Here is a 16,381-nt window from a genome sequence, read left to right on the forward strand (position 1 = left end):
CTGGCATAGACTTGATTAGATCTATAGCAGCCAAGGGGATTGGCTGCAGAGGAACGCTTTACGTTTTGACTTATACAAAAAAAATGGGTTTTAACAGTTGTAGAGATAAAATAAGTGTGTGTTCCTTTTACGGTTTTTTTTGCAGACTCCAAAGCTGTTTCAGTTTGGAGCAGTGAATCTTTAAGTTTTGTTTTGTTGCTGAATTTATCTGTATCTATTTCTACTTGGGGAAAATTTTAAAGTAAAATCCAGTGATACGTGCAGTACTTGGACTAAATTTTATAGTTTTGGTAAGTCTGGGAAAATATCACTGTAGTTCAGTCAAGAGTCTTTATTTTTCTCAGAGGCATAACTTTTTGAAGTATCCAGATGATAAATTTTAATCTTAATTATTTTCTGGAAATCACTTGAAGGCCAGTTGGAGGTATGGGACAGATGGATTTACTGGATGCTTTTCTTAAAATATTTTGCAGGAAAATGGTTTAATTACTTGAAGTCAGTTCTTTCATTTCAGTGGCTTTACAATTTAAGAGAGAGCAGTGTCAGCTGTAAATGTCTAAGCTGGATACACCAGTGCAGAGTTCTTAGGCATGCTCCCAACTTACTTTTTAGTTGTATTTCACTAATGGATGTTAGTGGCATAAGTTGTTTTGGAAAGCTGAAATTTGACATGACTCTTCCATAGTTGTCATAATAGCTACAGAACTTCATAGCAGCCAGCAGAATTCCAGCCTTGTGCACATGACTGCAAAGTTGTCCTGAATTTAAGGTACTTCAGTACAAGTCACTTTTGCTTTACTAAGCATTGGGAGCTGCTCCAGCAGTGTCTTGAAGAGGCTGTCAGAAAAAATGATTTTGCAGATAGCTGTGTTATGGAGGTGACTTCTCTTGAAATACGTGGTCGTGGAACTTTGTAAACAAAACAGTACATGCCATGTCTCTGGACGAGTGCACACTGAAAGACCCAGAAAGGGGAAAACAAGGGTGTTTACAGGGTGACTGTGTGTGTATAAGCTCCCTGGTATATAATATAGGCCATGGATAGTTTGGCCGTTTGCCAGGGTGTGAATGGAGCTGTGACAGCTAGTTTGAACGGTCCTAGAAAGGACAACTGGCTATGGAGATATGTCAGTCAGTCGGGGTGTGAAGCAGGAAAAAGTCCTTGGAGCAAACAAAGCCACTGAAGGGGGGAGCTGTGGAGGATTCATTATTACAGCAGAAGTCCCCTGAACAGGTTGCACATGCATATGTGTAGGCAGTTCACCTAACTCGGCCTTTTATCGAGCTGTTGGTTTTTTGGGGTTTTTTTTTTGGTTTGGGTTTTTTTTTCCCAGGCAGAAAGCTTAATGCATGCCTCAGCAATGCTCCCTCGATGGCATTTGGCTTCAGGCCAAGCATTAATGAGTACCCCAAGCCCTATGTGATTTGGCTCCTCCAAATCCATTAGCATATCTTCAGAGCAAGATAAAACTCATTAAAATAATTTACATTTGGGCATTAGAATTTCTGATAATTTTTAATACTTACTGCCAAAAGCACAAATATGTGGTAGTGTTCTTCATATGAAGCTACAATTTACCAGGTGGGTTTTTTGATTGGAAAAAGAACAAACTGCTATATCGCTTAACTGCTACTGGTAATGAAATGAGTTTGTGGTACACAATCTTGTCAAAGGTTTGATCTGTGCTATCTTTGATAAAGGAATGCATGTTATTACATAAGATTTGGCTTATTAGAAATCACATCAAAATGTGTCATATTTGTTTCTCTTGCATTGTAAACGAGTCTAGTGATGGTGGCCGAGGTATACAACAGCCAAACTTCCTGGTCATTGAAGCCAATGTGCCAAAATCTTTGTGTGACTGAGTTGCAGATCTGAGCTTCAACCTGTGCCCTCTGTCTCCCTAGTCTATGCAATTTGCTTTTTTACACACCTGTTTTTAATCTCCATATTCCTTGCTCAGTATCCCAGAGCTGCCTGCTGGTGTTACCTACCTGTATTTTGTATTCTGGAGTCGAATCAGTTTCTGCACAGAAGTCTGTCTCTCAGCACAGTGGTTGTGAAAGATGTGCACCATTTTCTTGCTTAGAGGCAGTTCAGCAGACGTCAGCTGATGTGCATCAACTCTCCATGTGCAAGCTTTTACCTCAGAGCCTGTAACAGAGCCACACTTGAACTGCTCATGACCTGTGGTCAAATCATTCTTGCTAAATGGCTGAACTGTAATGCATGCTAAAACAATGCTTGTAAATAAATAAATTGGAGCCCAGAGTAGTAACTGCAGAAAAGATAGTTTCAATATTTTTATCCATATAAAAGTACTTAGGATCTTTTAAGTATATAAAGTCTCTTCCACTGAAAATATCCTGAATTGGGCCATAAAGGTACATATCTTTGCTCACCCCAAGTTTTGTAGATGTGTCCCTGCTACTATGAGAGTTCCCCAGTGGAAGTGCTGCTGCCCGCGGGATGTCCATCCTACCATCAGCCTCTTCACTTGGGAGTTAAGGAGCAGCCGGGTAACATTACGCACTGTAATTCACTGAGGAAATTCAGATTCTGTTCTCTTTTTAGCTTTACTGGATTTCATTTTGGTAGGTGTTGAGGTTCTTCTCTTTTAGACGTAGTGGGCAACAGTGGGGCAGATCAAAGTGTTGATATGTCATGTATTTTTGAAAGGCAGCAAACTTATGATGTTTAGAGTTTGAAGCACTTCCATCAGCTGTAAGAATTTTAAGGCCTGCACCTGTAAATTCTTGTCTGCTTTTCCTTTTGAGGTTTTTTGTTTGTTTGTTTCCTCTCATCACCTTTCCAAAAAAGAAACTTAGTGAGATTGGGGGGGGAGGGGGAATCAGAAACTGCTATAATTGCTTACGAAGATTTTGGGGTTTTGGTGGATACCTTCACCATAACTGTGTGTATGTAGTATGTGATCTCTGGATCTGCCTTCATGTTTTCTTTCTCTTTGCATTTCCTCATCTTCCCACATTCAGTCAATGCTAATGATGTGCTACTTTTGTGACTTGAGACTTTAAGTATATATATATTTTTTAAAAAAACAAAACCAGATTCAGCTTTTGTTGGCCATTATCGCCAATTTGAAGAACCTCAGGAAGCTGAGAAGGAATGAAAGTGTCCAGGGAAAAGCAGTGGTGTGGTGCTTAATTCTAAAGGGGAGGCAGGTTCTGTACTATGTCTCCAAATAATATCTTTTTGAGGAGGTAGTTTCAAACTATAGCATGGCTTTATTTACGGAACATAATACCACTTTATTTGGGAGACTACTTTCAGTTAGCGGACCAGGCTTGCCTGTTGCACTGTACCAGTTGGCAGAATTTCAATGAAAAATAAAACAACAAAGTTTATAGAGCGAGTATGCTTTGAAATAGCAATTTGTGCTTTTAAAGCTACTTGTTCTTGTGGTTTCTCTGTTGTGACTGCTGATCTTTCATTCGTTTTAGAATAAAGTTATAGTAAGAAAAGTATCCCTTTAAAGGGAGGGGGACGGACATCTTTGTTTATCTACTTTTGTTGTTTGTATGTATTTAACTTTATTAACATAAAAAATGCTCAACAGGCAGGTCACTGTTTATGCTGTCTGATTTAACCTGGTTTTAACTTGTATCAGCAAAACCAGCTGAAGCTGTCAGTTGGATCTGCAGCTGAGCCTGTACTAACATCATGAGGGAGTTTTCTTGTAAAACGGTTTATAATGTAGATGTTGCCTAGAATCTTTAACATATTCAGTGTGCAACCAGTGCAAATGCAGAAAAGCTGGATAAAATCACATTTCTGCTGAGAGCATCAGGTTTGTCAGCTGAATTCAGGAAAAAGCGATTGTTAGAAGTGATAAAGATATGGAATTTCTTGGCTTGCAGATTTTGGGCAGAGTTTTTGGTGATGACAGACAACTTAATCTTTGGCACGGATCTCAGTCTAGTTACCCTGTTAAAAGTACCTGTGGACTTACAGTGACTTTCTCACTAAAGCATGGGGTTTTGGCACTAAAATCCTTTGGCTATTTTAAATTACTCATTCAGCTTTTTGTTCACAACAGTTCCAAACATTCATGAGATGCAGTGGAGTAGCATGACTAGCACAGGTTTTTTTTTTAATAGGCTCATCTTACAAGAGCAGTCTCTGAAACAAGAATGGGAAAAATAAGCTAGTACCTTCATTGGTTTTTTGCTGTGTCTTGAAATGTGTAAAGCTTATTTTTTGTTTGCTTCCTTCAGGTTTTGAATGAAGAATGCGATCAGAATTGGTACAAGGCAGAACTCAATGGAAAAGATGGCTTCATTCCCAAGAACTACATAGAAATGAAACCACACCCGTAAGTAGAGCTTTGGTGATAGGCTCCCTTGATTTTACTTTTGCACATCCTCTCCACAGAAGGAAGGTTTTCTGCTGAATACTTTGCAAAGCATACCTTGCCATTTCTACCAAAATGTATGGCTATAGAGTGTTATCTCTGGTGGTATTGTTTACTGTAACTCATTTCACAGCTAGCTATACAGCAGGGTATTTTTGGAAACTTTTCTGGTGTTTTGCTGTAGGGTCAGATGGACTATCTTGGCAATGGCAGGCATAAACCAGCAGAACACTGGGGTAGAGAGTTGTCACCACCACTGCCCCTGGAAAAAGAGCGACTGTGTTCTTGTGTTGATTCTCTATTTTACTTAGCATAGCAGATAAGAGTAAAAATTGTGGATTCACAGCTCACCAGAAAAATGTTTAAGGATATTTGGAGCTGAATTCTTAGTATGTCTACATCAAATCCTGAGTATAGAATCTCAGAACTGTTTAGGTCAGACAGGACCTCTAACAGTCATCTGGTCCAAAACCTTCCTCACAAAACAGACTGACCTCAGAGAGTGTGTACTGTTATACAAGTACACTGGCATTGTTTTGCAACTCTAGAGAACTGTATTTGAGTAACTAATTTGAACATTTCCTCTTAGTGTAAAGAATCTAGCATATGAAAATAGTAGCACTTCATGAATGGGTATGTGCCTTTCGTTAGTTCATATATTTCTGCTGTCTTCTATTAAATTCTGGTTCTGCCAAGCTTTGAGATCCTTGCACATCTGAACAAGAAAACAGCAAGCTCTGGGTAACAGATTCAAAAGCGAGAAAAGGTTTAGGAAGGAACAGCAAAACCTGTAATTAGGGTTTTTACGAGAAGCTGTAGTGTTTGTTGCCTACAAAAAACTGATGATTGATTTGTTAATTGTTGACTGTGATTATATCATGAAGATACTGCAGTTAAATCCAAAAAAGAATTATTTTTCTAAGGGGCCTTTTGAAATGGGAGAAGGGAGCTTCTGTGGGACGGTGCCCCAAGAAGAGGAGGTATACTGCTTTAGTGCAGCCAAGTGGGAAGTGAAGCAAGAACACACAAAATTCTGAAATTGTTTAAAGCCTTGTCTGCTGCAGTAACGTGTCTAGTTTACCCTGATCATGCTAGTCTGCTGGGGATCTCTCTCTCATTGCCATTTCTCCCTCTTTGGTTTGAATCATCATACGTCATCTTATAGCAGTTTTGCAGGTATTTTGTTTGAGAGAGATACAGCTGTCAGTTTTTTCAGTTTTGATATCAAAAGGGAATGAACAATATCTGAGCCTGCAAGTGGGTGAATTTGCTAGTGGTTTTTAAGCATAGTTAATTTGACCTTTTCTGAAGATGTTTAAACTGCTGACGGCAGCTGGATGAGTTAGCTCTGTGTGTCAGCAGTGCTGGGAGTCTTAACTAGTACATTAACAACCCTGGGAAATTATGCAAAAGTTTTTATAGTATAATGTTTGCTTAGCTGTAATGCAGAGCTCTCCAGTCAGACAGGTCATACAAAAAGCAAATTGCAGGCAGCTGACTAGGAGTGAGAAAGAGAATGTTCCTTTTCTCAGTTGTGGGAAGGTGGCGTGAGGGCTTTTCAAGGAAGTTTGGAAAGAAAGCAACTGAAAATGGCTTTGAATCCTGTCCTAGGATATGAGACTAAATCCTCCAGCCCCACAGCTAGTCTTAAATGCAGTGTTTCTTGCTTCTATTTTGCAAATCTTAGCTTCCTTTGTAACTAATCACAAATGAAGCTGAAAGGAACATGTGGCACGCCTTGGTCACCAGCTGAGTTACCTGGGTTCTGAAGCGTTAACCTGAATTGCCACGTCAGTTAACGAAGCCAAGATGTAAGTAGACAGAGGCATGACACTCAGAGAAGAGCTGCAGGAAACTCTGGGCAGGGAGGCTTCCTGTGAAGGCACAACGGGGCGGTTTGGTGGCAGGACTACTTTTCTCTCTTGGAGGGGGCAGGGGAGGAATTTGCCGTTTAGGAAGCAGCCTGGATCAGACTCACGGTGTGAGTGCTCAGGGTGTTTGTAATCTGTTTTTCTTGAAGATAACTGCTGCAGTCTCACTTTGCAATATCGTAACTTAATGTGGAGGAAATCAGACAAGCTACGTGATTGTGCTAAGGAAAGGCAGAAGAATTGCCAAACTGCCTATTGAAGCGAGTCTGAAAGCAATGTGAACTTTGTGTTGTACCAATCAATGCATCTCCCTCTAGCTGTGCAGCATCAGCAGTAATGCCTGGATTTGGTTTTGCGGTGCTGACTGGATGAGTTTCACTTACATTACAAAGCTAGCTGGAGACAAGTGTTATCAAGCTCAGCCCTTCAGCAGGGAAGCTGTGGCAGTGTTGTGGACAGTTTCTTTGGCCTAATTCTCCATGTGTGATTTTTATTATTTTTTTCAGTCATTCTGCAGCAAAGATTCATATGTACACAATACTTGATGCTGTAGAAGTGCGTTCTTAAGTAGAGAGTAGTCCTGCAAAATAACTTTCCTTTGTTTCTTTCATCTGTGGGGTTTTCATCTTTTTTTTTATTTAGAATTCAAGCTCCTTTTATTTTGGCTAAGCGGTAACAAGGTCATAAAACTTCAAGAGAGTTCAAGAATTGTGAACAATTTTTAGTCTTTCTGTTTACAGTGCCTTAGAAACAGCTGGCAGAATAAGAACTTGATATTGCTGCTTTGGAAATGTTACTTCCTTCAGTCGAATTATACACTTCTAGTTTGTAGTGATTCAGTAAAATTTAGGGGGAAAATAGGGTATACTTCAGGAAGTATGATAGACATTCTGTTGAGCTCTTTCAGGCTTGCTTTCTGTTTTACAGAAATGGGTGAGGTGTTTTGGGTTTTGGGTTTTTTAAGATGAGGCTTTCATTTCCAAGTCATATGTAAATAATGGAGATTATTTGAGAACTAAACAGAATGAAAACACTTTGTAAACAAGGACTATGGCAAGATATCTAAAAACATAACACAAAGCTTGCTGCATGTAACATTTGGTAGAGGCAAAAATCAAGACTTCCTTATCTTTATGACAATTGTGCCCAAAGCCCAGGAAACAAAATACTACCTTGGAATTCTGAAGGTGTGTCACATAAACATTTCTCTTGGTTGAGTTTGAAGGCAGCAGAGTGCAGTGAGAGACAGGTAGGCACTCCCTCCCTGCCACCTTGGGTGCTGAGAAGTGGCGCAGATGCTAAACCACCAAGAAAGTACTGAATGCCCTGTTGTTCTTCACTGGAAATAGGATCGTTGTGAAAGAAAACTTTTCTTTTCCATTCCAGGGGATAAAAAGTACACAGCAAGCATTGCAAGTAGAACACATATAGGTGATCACGGAAACCAAGTTTGAACACAAGATGTATCATTTTCAGTGCCAAAATGCTTTTCATAATGGAGCTGCATAGCTAAATAGAGTGAATACCCCTTTTACAAGGGGGATGTTCTAGAGCTGTTTTATTGAGTATGTTGCATATAGTAGAAATACATCATCAACCTTGATATAATACAGGAATGTGCTTTTGTGTAGCCTCCTGTGGTGAGCAGATATTGAAGGCAGTTAGTGAGAGCTACCAGGAGCTGGCAAGTCTGGTAATCGAATAATTGGGCCTCCTTCATCTCTAGAGATAGCTTACTCTTAGAGAGGAAGATGTGACTTTGTGACATCTTTTAAGAACAACTGTTTCAGGGAGGGTTCTGCAACTTCTGTCTTACTGCTGCACCAAAACCTTCGCTGTAGAAAGTAAACTTTATGAGTGGAGCTTGTTAGTAAATGCTCTCCTCTAAGGTCAATCATCTGCATGCTTACAGGCTGTGGTAAGTGCTTCTATCCTGTGTGATCTGTTACTCAGAACTGAAAGCTGTACTTTTTGGTTGTGAAGATGGTTCTGCTTTTCCCACACCATGTGACCTACCACTCACTCAGCCCTTGTTTGCCTTTAATCTTGGATTAGTTTGGAAATGCAGATGTAAATGTGGGTAAGAATCCCGTGACTGGGGGGTGGGTGGGGGGGGCTGTTTGGTCAGTGCTGACTATCTGGTTGCCTGAAGTGTGTGTGGAGGTGGTCAGCCTGTGGCTTTGATTTCTGTGCTGCTCTCACGAACTTCAGATGTGGCTTCTATGGTGCAGCTATTTCATGTGACTGCTAGATGGTCCTAACTGTAGGAGAAAGCAAGAAAATAGGCTACTGAAAAAATATTACCAGCATCTTTCCTAGAACCAAATGGCATGCCCAGCTCTGCACTCCTCTGCAGTGAAGCAGAGAGAGACTTTGAGGGAACTTTGCTCACTTGGTCTGCGTGTAACTCCGCTCCTGCGTGCCTTAGCTTTCTGACACGATACCGTCTTTGACTGCAGTGCTGTGGTAGGGGTCAGAAGGATTGGACTCTGGGCTGCAGGAACAGCCAGTTGCTGAATAAAGCTACTCCTTCTCTCTGCTGAAGCAGTCATGTTTTAAAAACCACCTGATCTAAAATAGACCAACAGTTGCTTTTGTTAAAATGCACATTCCACTTGTGCGGGATGGGTCAATCTATAGACAGGATCTTCCTTCTACGTTTCCCTTGCATTTTGCAAATACTACTGTTTTTTTAAAACATTTCTACCTGCTAAAATATTGATGGTTTTGTGCTTAATTCTTAATAACTTAAGTTTTCTATATTTTCTGCTCTGTAAATCATGGCTTCGGCATGGGTGACTTATCCTTAGAAGGCCTAAGTAATAAAGGAGACTGTGTAATTACCCCTCACTGATTATCTTTGGGTACTAATAGTGAAATAAATGGTGCTTTTATCATAGGGAAGTTCAATAGTGACCAGCCAGTAGTGCAGGGCTACTTCATTGTCTCAGAGTTGATGGCATCATACAGTTTGAACAATTAAAACTTCACATGTAGAGACGTGAGACTTCATTTCTTAGTGACAGAGGAAGGGACTCAAGTTTCTTGCTTGAGCTAGGCATTTAATCTTTAGGTTGAGGTTATGAGGTCTAATTACTAAGATAACAGTGCGGACCACAGTAGACCTTTTAATTTTGTCCAAGGTTGTAGCAAGTTCCCAGGGTAGTCATCTTAGTCTCACAAAGCAGGACTTTGCTGTGAAGCAATTGTGTACATTAGGTTCTCATTGTGTTGTTTTATATGCTAAACTGTAGATATACTGGAGTGCGAAACAATGTGAATAATGCATTAAATTCTGAGTGAGTTTTTTTTTCCACCTCTGAAAATAAATCCTGTAATTTGAGGATTTCACTCTTACCACATTGCAAAATTGGATGAAATAGGGCTATTGCAAGCACCTACTTAACGAGTCATGGTTGCTTCCTTGCTGGGACGAAACATTGTGAAAAGCTGCATGGGTTCAGTAGCCTGTGTTGCAGTTTCAGCGAGGTGCAGTGTAGTTATTTCTGTTAGCAGTCGTTTCATCTTTGTGTGAATATCTATGTCTGGTTCCTCCATGAAAGGATTGACATTCTTAACTTTCCCTATTGTTTTCTTTTCCTCGCTACGCAGGTGGTTTTTTGGAAAGATTCCCCGAGCAAAGGCTGAAGAGATGTTAGGCAAACAAAGACACGACGGTGCCTTCCTTATCAGGGAGAGTGAGAGCGCTCCTGGGGACTTCTCCCTCTCAGTCAAGTAAGTAATGCCCAGAAGCAATCGTGTGGGGTAATCAGGCCATCTACTGCTCGTTTGGACTAGTCAGTAAAGGGCGGGTGATTGGCAATGCTGAAAAGCAGGAATAATCTTCCAGATGCTCTGTCATGTTTCTGTCCTTCCAGTGATACTCCTCCTCTAACAGAACAAATATATACGTTCTGGTTTGTGATGAGCCCACAGGGCTGACGTGGTGGCACGTTGCTCTCCGGCTCATGTAGTCCCAAGCACTCTCTCTTGGTTTATTTGTGCATCCTATTTCTCCTCCTTACAGCTACAGAGTGCCCAGTGTGGATGTATTTTCTCCCATCCTCCTTCATTCCTCTTCTGCAGTACAAGTTATTACTCTTCTCTCTGTATGGTACACTTCCAAATATGTTTATCATGTCTGCTTGGCATGTGCTTTGGGGATATTAATGTTGTCTAGCACTGGGACATGTAGCTGTGAAAACAGAGGCCTCTTCGATCTCTCACAAGTGGGGTCCACGTTGGTAGAGAAACTCAGTCTAATAACAGTGAAGTGAGAAGGAGCAGTTCTCATCCTTGAGTAACCATACTAGAAGTACTGGCTGTTAACCAGCAGGAGCCTGCTAGTTAGCCATGACCCACATAATACCTCTCTTGCCCGTCTGAAGTCACTGTAAGATAGAGGTATTAGAAACATGAAGGAGGATGTGATGTAATTTAATGTGGCTTGGGGGTAGGTGGGATTCTATCCTCAGCAGTTGATTTTGCTGGGCTTTTTTACTTTCTGTAATCTTCCTCTTTCCTATCAGAAATGAACAAGATTTTCTTTAGAACCTAACAATAATTTTTGATCATCCATGCATAATTCGTAGTTTGCTCTATTTTCTGTGGCTATCGGTGATCTGTCTCAACATGTTTAGGGTGTTGATTTTTTTTTTTTTTTTTTCTGGTCATCTTTGGTCTGTAACCAAATTTTTGCCGTCCTGTACAGTAGCACTGAGTCATACCAACAGACTGGATTAAAGCTGTTGATGTTAGAGATGTTTATATTTCTGGCTTGGATATAATCAGCTGAGCTGGAATACCAGATATGAATGGAAGCTTCATTCCAGAAAGTGCATTCCTTTAAGAAACATGAAGTTATGATAGCATAGCTCTGCTTGCCTGTCAGCTTAGTGTTGCCATCTGGTGGTAATTTCTCAGTTGATTTTTTTTTTTTTCCCCCTGTTTGTTTAATTTAGAAGTCTTTTTCCTAAACAGCGATCTGCAGGATTTGAAATGGTGCGAAGCTCTCAGGCTGAGGAAGGAAAAGCAGAGGGCAGTATTCATGAGTCCTTTAGTGTTAGCTTTGTAGCCAAGATAGTGCCTACTTTTTCAGCCAATGTATAGAAGCTATGCATGCCAAGTTGTCTTCTGTTTCCAGTGTTTTAGACTGAAGTAAAAATACCGAAGTGCCATTCATCTGGAAAATCCCAATGGACCTCTTTGGATTTCCTCTTTATTCAGAATAAAGTTGTTGGAAAAGTAGCTTCAGCTGAATGCCATTATTTGTCAGAAAGAGTTGTTAACACAGAGTTGCAGTTGCTGCATTACATGTGCAGCATAACCTTCTGAGCATTTGGGGGGGTTTGGGGGTTTTTGTTTTCTTTTTGTTTTTTAAAGACTAGAGAGAGACTTTTGTTTTGCAAGACAGTCTTTTGCATAAGACCAGACTTCCTGCTAAAAGAGACAATCCTACCCCCTCCCTGTGGCAGTGTTTTCCCAGTAACTTACCTATAATGGGACTGGTGCTTATGTATTGAATTACCACTCACAGAGTGGTGCTGTGAGAAGTACAGGCCAAGAGCAGCACAAACCTAAACTGCTGTGAAATTGCTGTGGGTGAAGAGCTAAAGCAAAGTGCTTGTACTGTTTGACTTCAAAATTTTCTATTTGGGAGCGTGAAGCAGAAGGCACCATGGTGCAGCTACTGTAAATGTGACCTGGTATTTGTACTGCAAAGCCCACGGCATGTGTCCTTGGTGTTCTGTGTGCTGTCTTCAGTGACTCGGGTGACTGCATGCACACATGAAGTAGTACATGTACCGGATGCCAGCTATGTGGCAACGTAGTGTAAAATAGCTGAAATATTGCATGTCATCCAAGATAAAGTGTTGTGACACCAGAAATCCTTTACAAACAGACCTCAAACTTCTGCAGATTCAGAGTGGTTTGAAAAGCTGGTTTTAAACTGAAGTCCTATTGTAAGAAAAGTACACGTGAATCTTGCGGGGTTTTTTTTCAAAATAAATTCAGTATTTGGATTCCATTTTTCTCATCACTGATTTCTGTAAAATGCAATTGACAAGTGGACATCTTTTTTACAGCAGCCAATCGGTATCTATATTATCAGTGTCATTGACAGTTTGCACTGGTCCCTGAAGGACATTTTTGTTCCAAACTCTGTGCCAACAATCCCAAAAGAGGAGTACTCGGTGACTAATAATATGTTTTTTTTGCGTTCTTCATTCTTTCCGCACAGGTTTGGAAATGATGTGCAGCACTTCAAGGTGCTTAGAGATGGGGCTGGCAAATATTTCCTCTGGGTGGTGAAGTTCAATTCTTTGAACGAGCTGGTAGATTATCACAGATCCACATCTGTCTCCAGGAACCAGCAAATATTTCTCCGGGACATTGAACAGGTGCCACAGGTAAGAGAAGTGTCTTCATAGAATGCACTTCATGAACTATTGCAACCACAGTCTGAAGTGGGATTGCATCTTAAATAAATAGGGGTGGAAGGAAGCTGACTGACGTTTTTCTTGTGTGTGAAAGTGTGTCTTTAGATCCTGCAGCCAGTATTATACTGGTGGATAAGCTGGATGTTTGTGCAGAGCCCACCTGCTAACTCCTCAGTCTCCCCCCCAGTCCTGGCAAAGTGTTACTGTTGTGTGAACTAGTGGCTTGTCTTAATGTTTATGGATACTGTTGCAGGAAGGTCATCTGATTCCTGTGCATTAAAAAGAGGTTTACTCCTTGTTTAGGACATAGTAAGAAAGGATAGTTCTATTTATACTGGTTTATAGCCAGAACTGTACACCTCAGTAGCCGGTGAAGCTTTGGCACTGGTTTTTCCTGAAGAAGTGGTTGCAGGTAGTAACATATGGATCTGGTTTGGATCTAGCCAGTGTTAAGAGAAACAAAAACCTACTGCTACGTGCCAGCGGAGCAGCTTGTGTATGCATCTCTAGCTCTTTGTTTTGTCCCATTTCCCAGAGCAATCAGAATGTTACGTTGCATGTAACTGGATCTTTTGTCATTTTTGGATAAATCCTTTTGCTTCCTTGTGCAGCATTCTAGTTCTAGCTTGAAGACAGGGGGTGTGGAATTCGTACTGCTCTCCAGGTGCTGTGGGCACCGGTTTGTCCGAACTAACATCTGGCTCTGCACTGTTGGGTCAGTGAAACAGAGGGTGAGAGAAGAGCTGACTGAAAATGACAAGCATGAAGATACCTTCCTGATTTTAGGAATGCAAGTCTATTTTAAGTAGACTGTTAGCTTTTCCGTAAGGATGGAAGTATTTGCTGACCAGGCAAAATGCTCTGTGACAGAATTTCTCTATACTTGAGAGTTTTAAGGAAGATGTGTAAAATGCCAACATCCAGGTTTTGTGTATCAACAGCTTTGTGTTAGGTAGATCAGTTATATTCATAATGTCTGTTGGTGAAAACACAATGAATTAGCAAAGAGACTACTGTATTGCAATAGCCTACAGATTTACAGTAGGTCATGAAGACTGGAAAATACTAGGAAAACATTTGAGTCGTGTGCTATCTTTATTTCGGCTCTTTCACAGAAACCTGACTTTTCTGTAAGGTCTTCTCTAGACTGTACTTTCCTATTTTAACGTCTTGTTACAGATATTGGAAGCTGGCTTGTAGGGAAATGAAACAACCCAAATGTTTGTTGTTAAACTCCAGTGTAAGTTAAGGTCCTGCCTGAGGGAGCAGATGTCTAGAGCGCTGTGGATGATTCTCACTTCGTGTATCTTTTTCTTTCCCCTTTCAGCAACCAACATACGTTCAGGCCCTGTTTGACTTTGATCCCCAGGAGGAAGGAGAGCTGGGCTTCCGTCGCGGAGACTTTATCCAAGTCCTTGACAATTCTGACCCCAACTGGTGGAAGGGAGCCTGCCACGGACAGACGGGCATGTTTCCACGCAACTACGTGACCCCGGTGAACCGGAACATCTAGAGATAAATATTAGAGATTATTTAAAGAAACCAGAGAAACAGTAAATACACATACAGAGCCTAACTGCAGCCAGTGACCTAAAATCACACGGCGATAAAACCTGAGTCATCTTTCACCGTGAGGTGATCCTCCTTCACTCAGTACGGAACTTGTGGTGGGGGGTGGGGGGGCAGGGGCAGGTGGCAGGGTTGGGGGGGGAGGCAGGGAAGAGTTCAACTTACACACCAAAACTTATCTTTAAAAAAAAAAAAAAAAAAAAAAAAAAGAAAAAGAGAAAGAGAAAAAATGAAAATAACAAATTTCCTCAGCTGCTCCTGGGTTACCCCCTTTTGTTCACTCTTCTTGTTTCCCCTTCCTCCTCTGTCCATCAGTGCATGAAGTTTTAATGCCATATAAAGTCCTACCCATGCAGTTAAAGGAAAAGGGAGAAACTCTGCTGGTATTTTCTCTCTCTGCAAATGGTCTTCATTTGACATGAAGGGACATGAGAGAAGAACCAAATCCACAGTCCTGCCTTTAAAAAAAAACAAAAATCATCAGTCTCTGCTTTTGCCTTCAACATTCAGCTCTTCTTGCCTGGGAAAGATGAGTTATTAATCGAATTTTTATTGTCTCTTCTCCTCTGGCACTTTCTTCTCAAGCTCAGCAGCTTGCAAGCAGAGGAAGGGAGAAGAGTTCTGTGGCTTTTTGTTCTGTGTTGGGTTGTTTTTTTTTTTTTTGAGTCACAGACCTGCTTTTGAGAAGCTCCAATGTACAACTGAAGTCTGTTAATGCTGCGCTGACAGCTTTTTTGTTTTTTCTTAAAGGTGTACGGTTGAGCACATTCTGTAATTTTTTCCATAGTGCCTTTCCCTTATTTTCTTTTTTATTATTTCTTACGTTAAAAGGACAGTCCAGAGCTTTTCAGAGGGGTTTTTTTTTCTGCCTATGTGTAAATAAATACTTTTGGGGGAAGGGTGTAAAAGAGGGTTGATTTTATCAATGGACATTTGAGAAAAATCTACAAACAGAGATGGAGCTTTAATCTTAAGATTTGTCTTACTGTTCAATTTCCCTTGTTCCAAGGGAAATAAAATCACGGCATTCAAGTGGCAGCTTAGGCTGCTGTGAGAGGTGGGGAGCTGCAACCAGGAGCCTCAAAAGAAGTAAGAGAAAGGGGGAAGTTATGACCAGGGATAATGAGGAAGAATATTTTGGGGAGGGAGGGTTAAGGGGGAAATTTGAGAAATAATAGCCCTGAGATGTCCTATTAAATGTACATTCCTTTGATGGAAAACTTTATAATGCAGAGAAACCTCAAGAAAAATAGTGCTTGAAAAAACTTTATGCTATTAGTGAATGTTTCTACATGATGCATGTAATCAGCCTGTCTCTTTGGCCTGGATAAGGAATATTTGCAGTCGTGTCGCTCTTGAAAAGTGGGGTTGCCATCACTGTTCTCCAGTTTCTCCTCCCTCCTCAGGTCAGTGTTACTGTTGAAGTAGATTCCCCCCACCCCGCTCCCCATTCACAGCAGGCTGTGTGATGACTGTAATCCCCACCCCGCACCATAATGGCATTTATTGTGGCCATTTGCTCCTCCACCAGAGCAGTGTGACATTAAATTGGACGGAAAGGAAAGCAATCAGCTCGCACCGCTCTCTGTGCCAATCTTCAGTTGCATTATTTTTCCTTTCAATGGCCATTTGGCTGGATCACCCCACCAACGAATCCAAAAACTACAGCGGAGATCTCCTCCCGCCCTGGCTAAGCACGGGCAATCTTTTGTTGGAGGGTGCCTTTTTTTGTACTAAGTGTTACAAATGTTTTATTCCTGAGATGGACTCTGCCTTACACTTTAATTTTCCAGCAGATGAAAGAGAGAGCTATCCTGTAGAGTATTACTTTCTCCCCCTCTCCTTGCTAGCTGTTACTCACTTTCTTCCTTCTTTGTAAAGTGATTGGAAAAGGAATCTATGGCATTCTACACCTGGACCATTTGATTGTTTCCTTATTTTGGAATTGGTGTATATCATGCAGCCTTGCAGACATATGTCTTGTGTGTGTATATATATTAAAAAAAAAAAATCAGTGTTTAAATAAAAAAGGCCTATGTACTTAATCCTTTAACTCTGCAGCAGCATTTGGTAGATAGTAATTAACTGTGAATAATAAATATACATTGAATTCTTCACTTGAGCATCT

General features: G+C 40.8%; 1 protein-coding gene across 3 annotated transcripts in view; it reads left to right on the forward strand.

Moving 5' to 3' along the window:
• Window positions 1–16,370, forward strand: part of GRB2 (growth factor receptor bound protein 2) — a 61,885-nt gene extending 45,515 nt beyond the window's left edge. For all 3 annotated transcript variants that reach the window (XM_027816777.2, XM_055724891.1, XM_055724876.1), the window contains 4 exons: window positions 4,237–4,334; window positions 9,857–9,979; window positions 12,486–12,654; window positions 14,012–16,370. In XM_027816777.2, the coding sequence (XP_027672578.1) occupies window positions 4,237–4,334; window positions 9,857–9,979; window positions 12,486–12,654; window positions 14,012–14,197 (576 nt within the window). In that variant the 3' untranslated portion in view covers window positions 14,198–16,370. The remainder of the gene's footprint in view (window positions 1–4,236; window positions 4,335–9,856; window positions 9,980–12,485; window positions 12,655–14,011) is intronic.
• Window positions 16,371–16,381: the final 11 nt, after the last annotated feature.

This window comes from Falco cherrug, chromosome 1, assembly GCF_023634085.1.
Source record: "Falco cherrug isolate bFalChe1 chromosome 1, bFalChe1.pri, whole genome shotgun sequence".
In the NCBI taxonomy this organism is placed as follows: Eukaryota; Metazoa; Chordata; class Aves; order Falconiformes; family Falconidae; genus Falco; species Falco cherrug.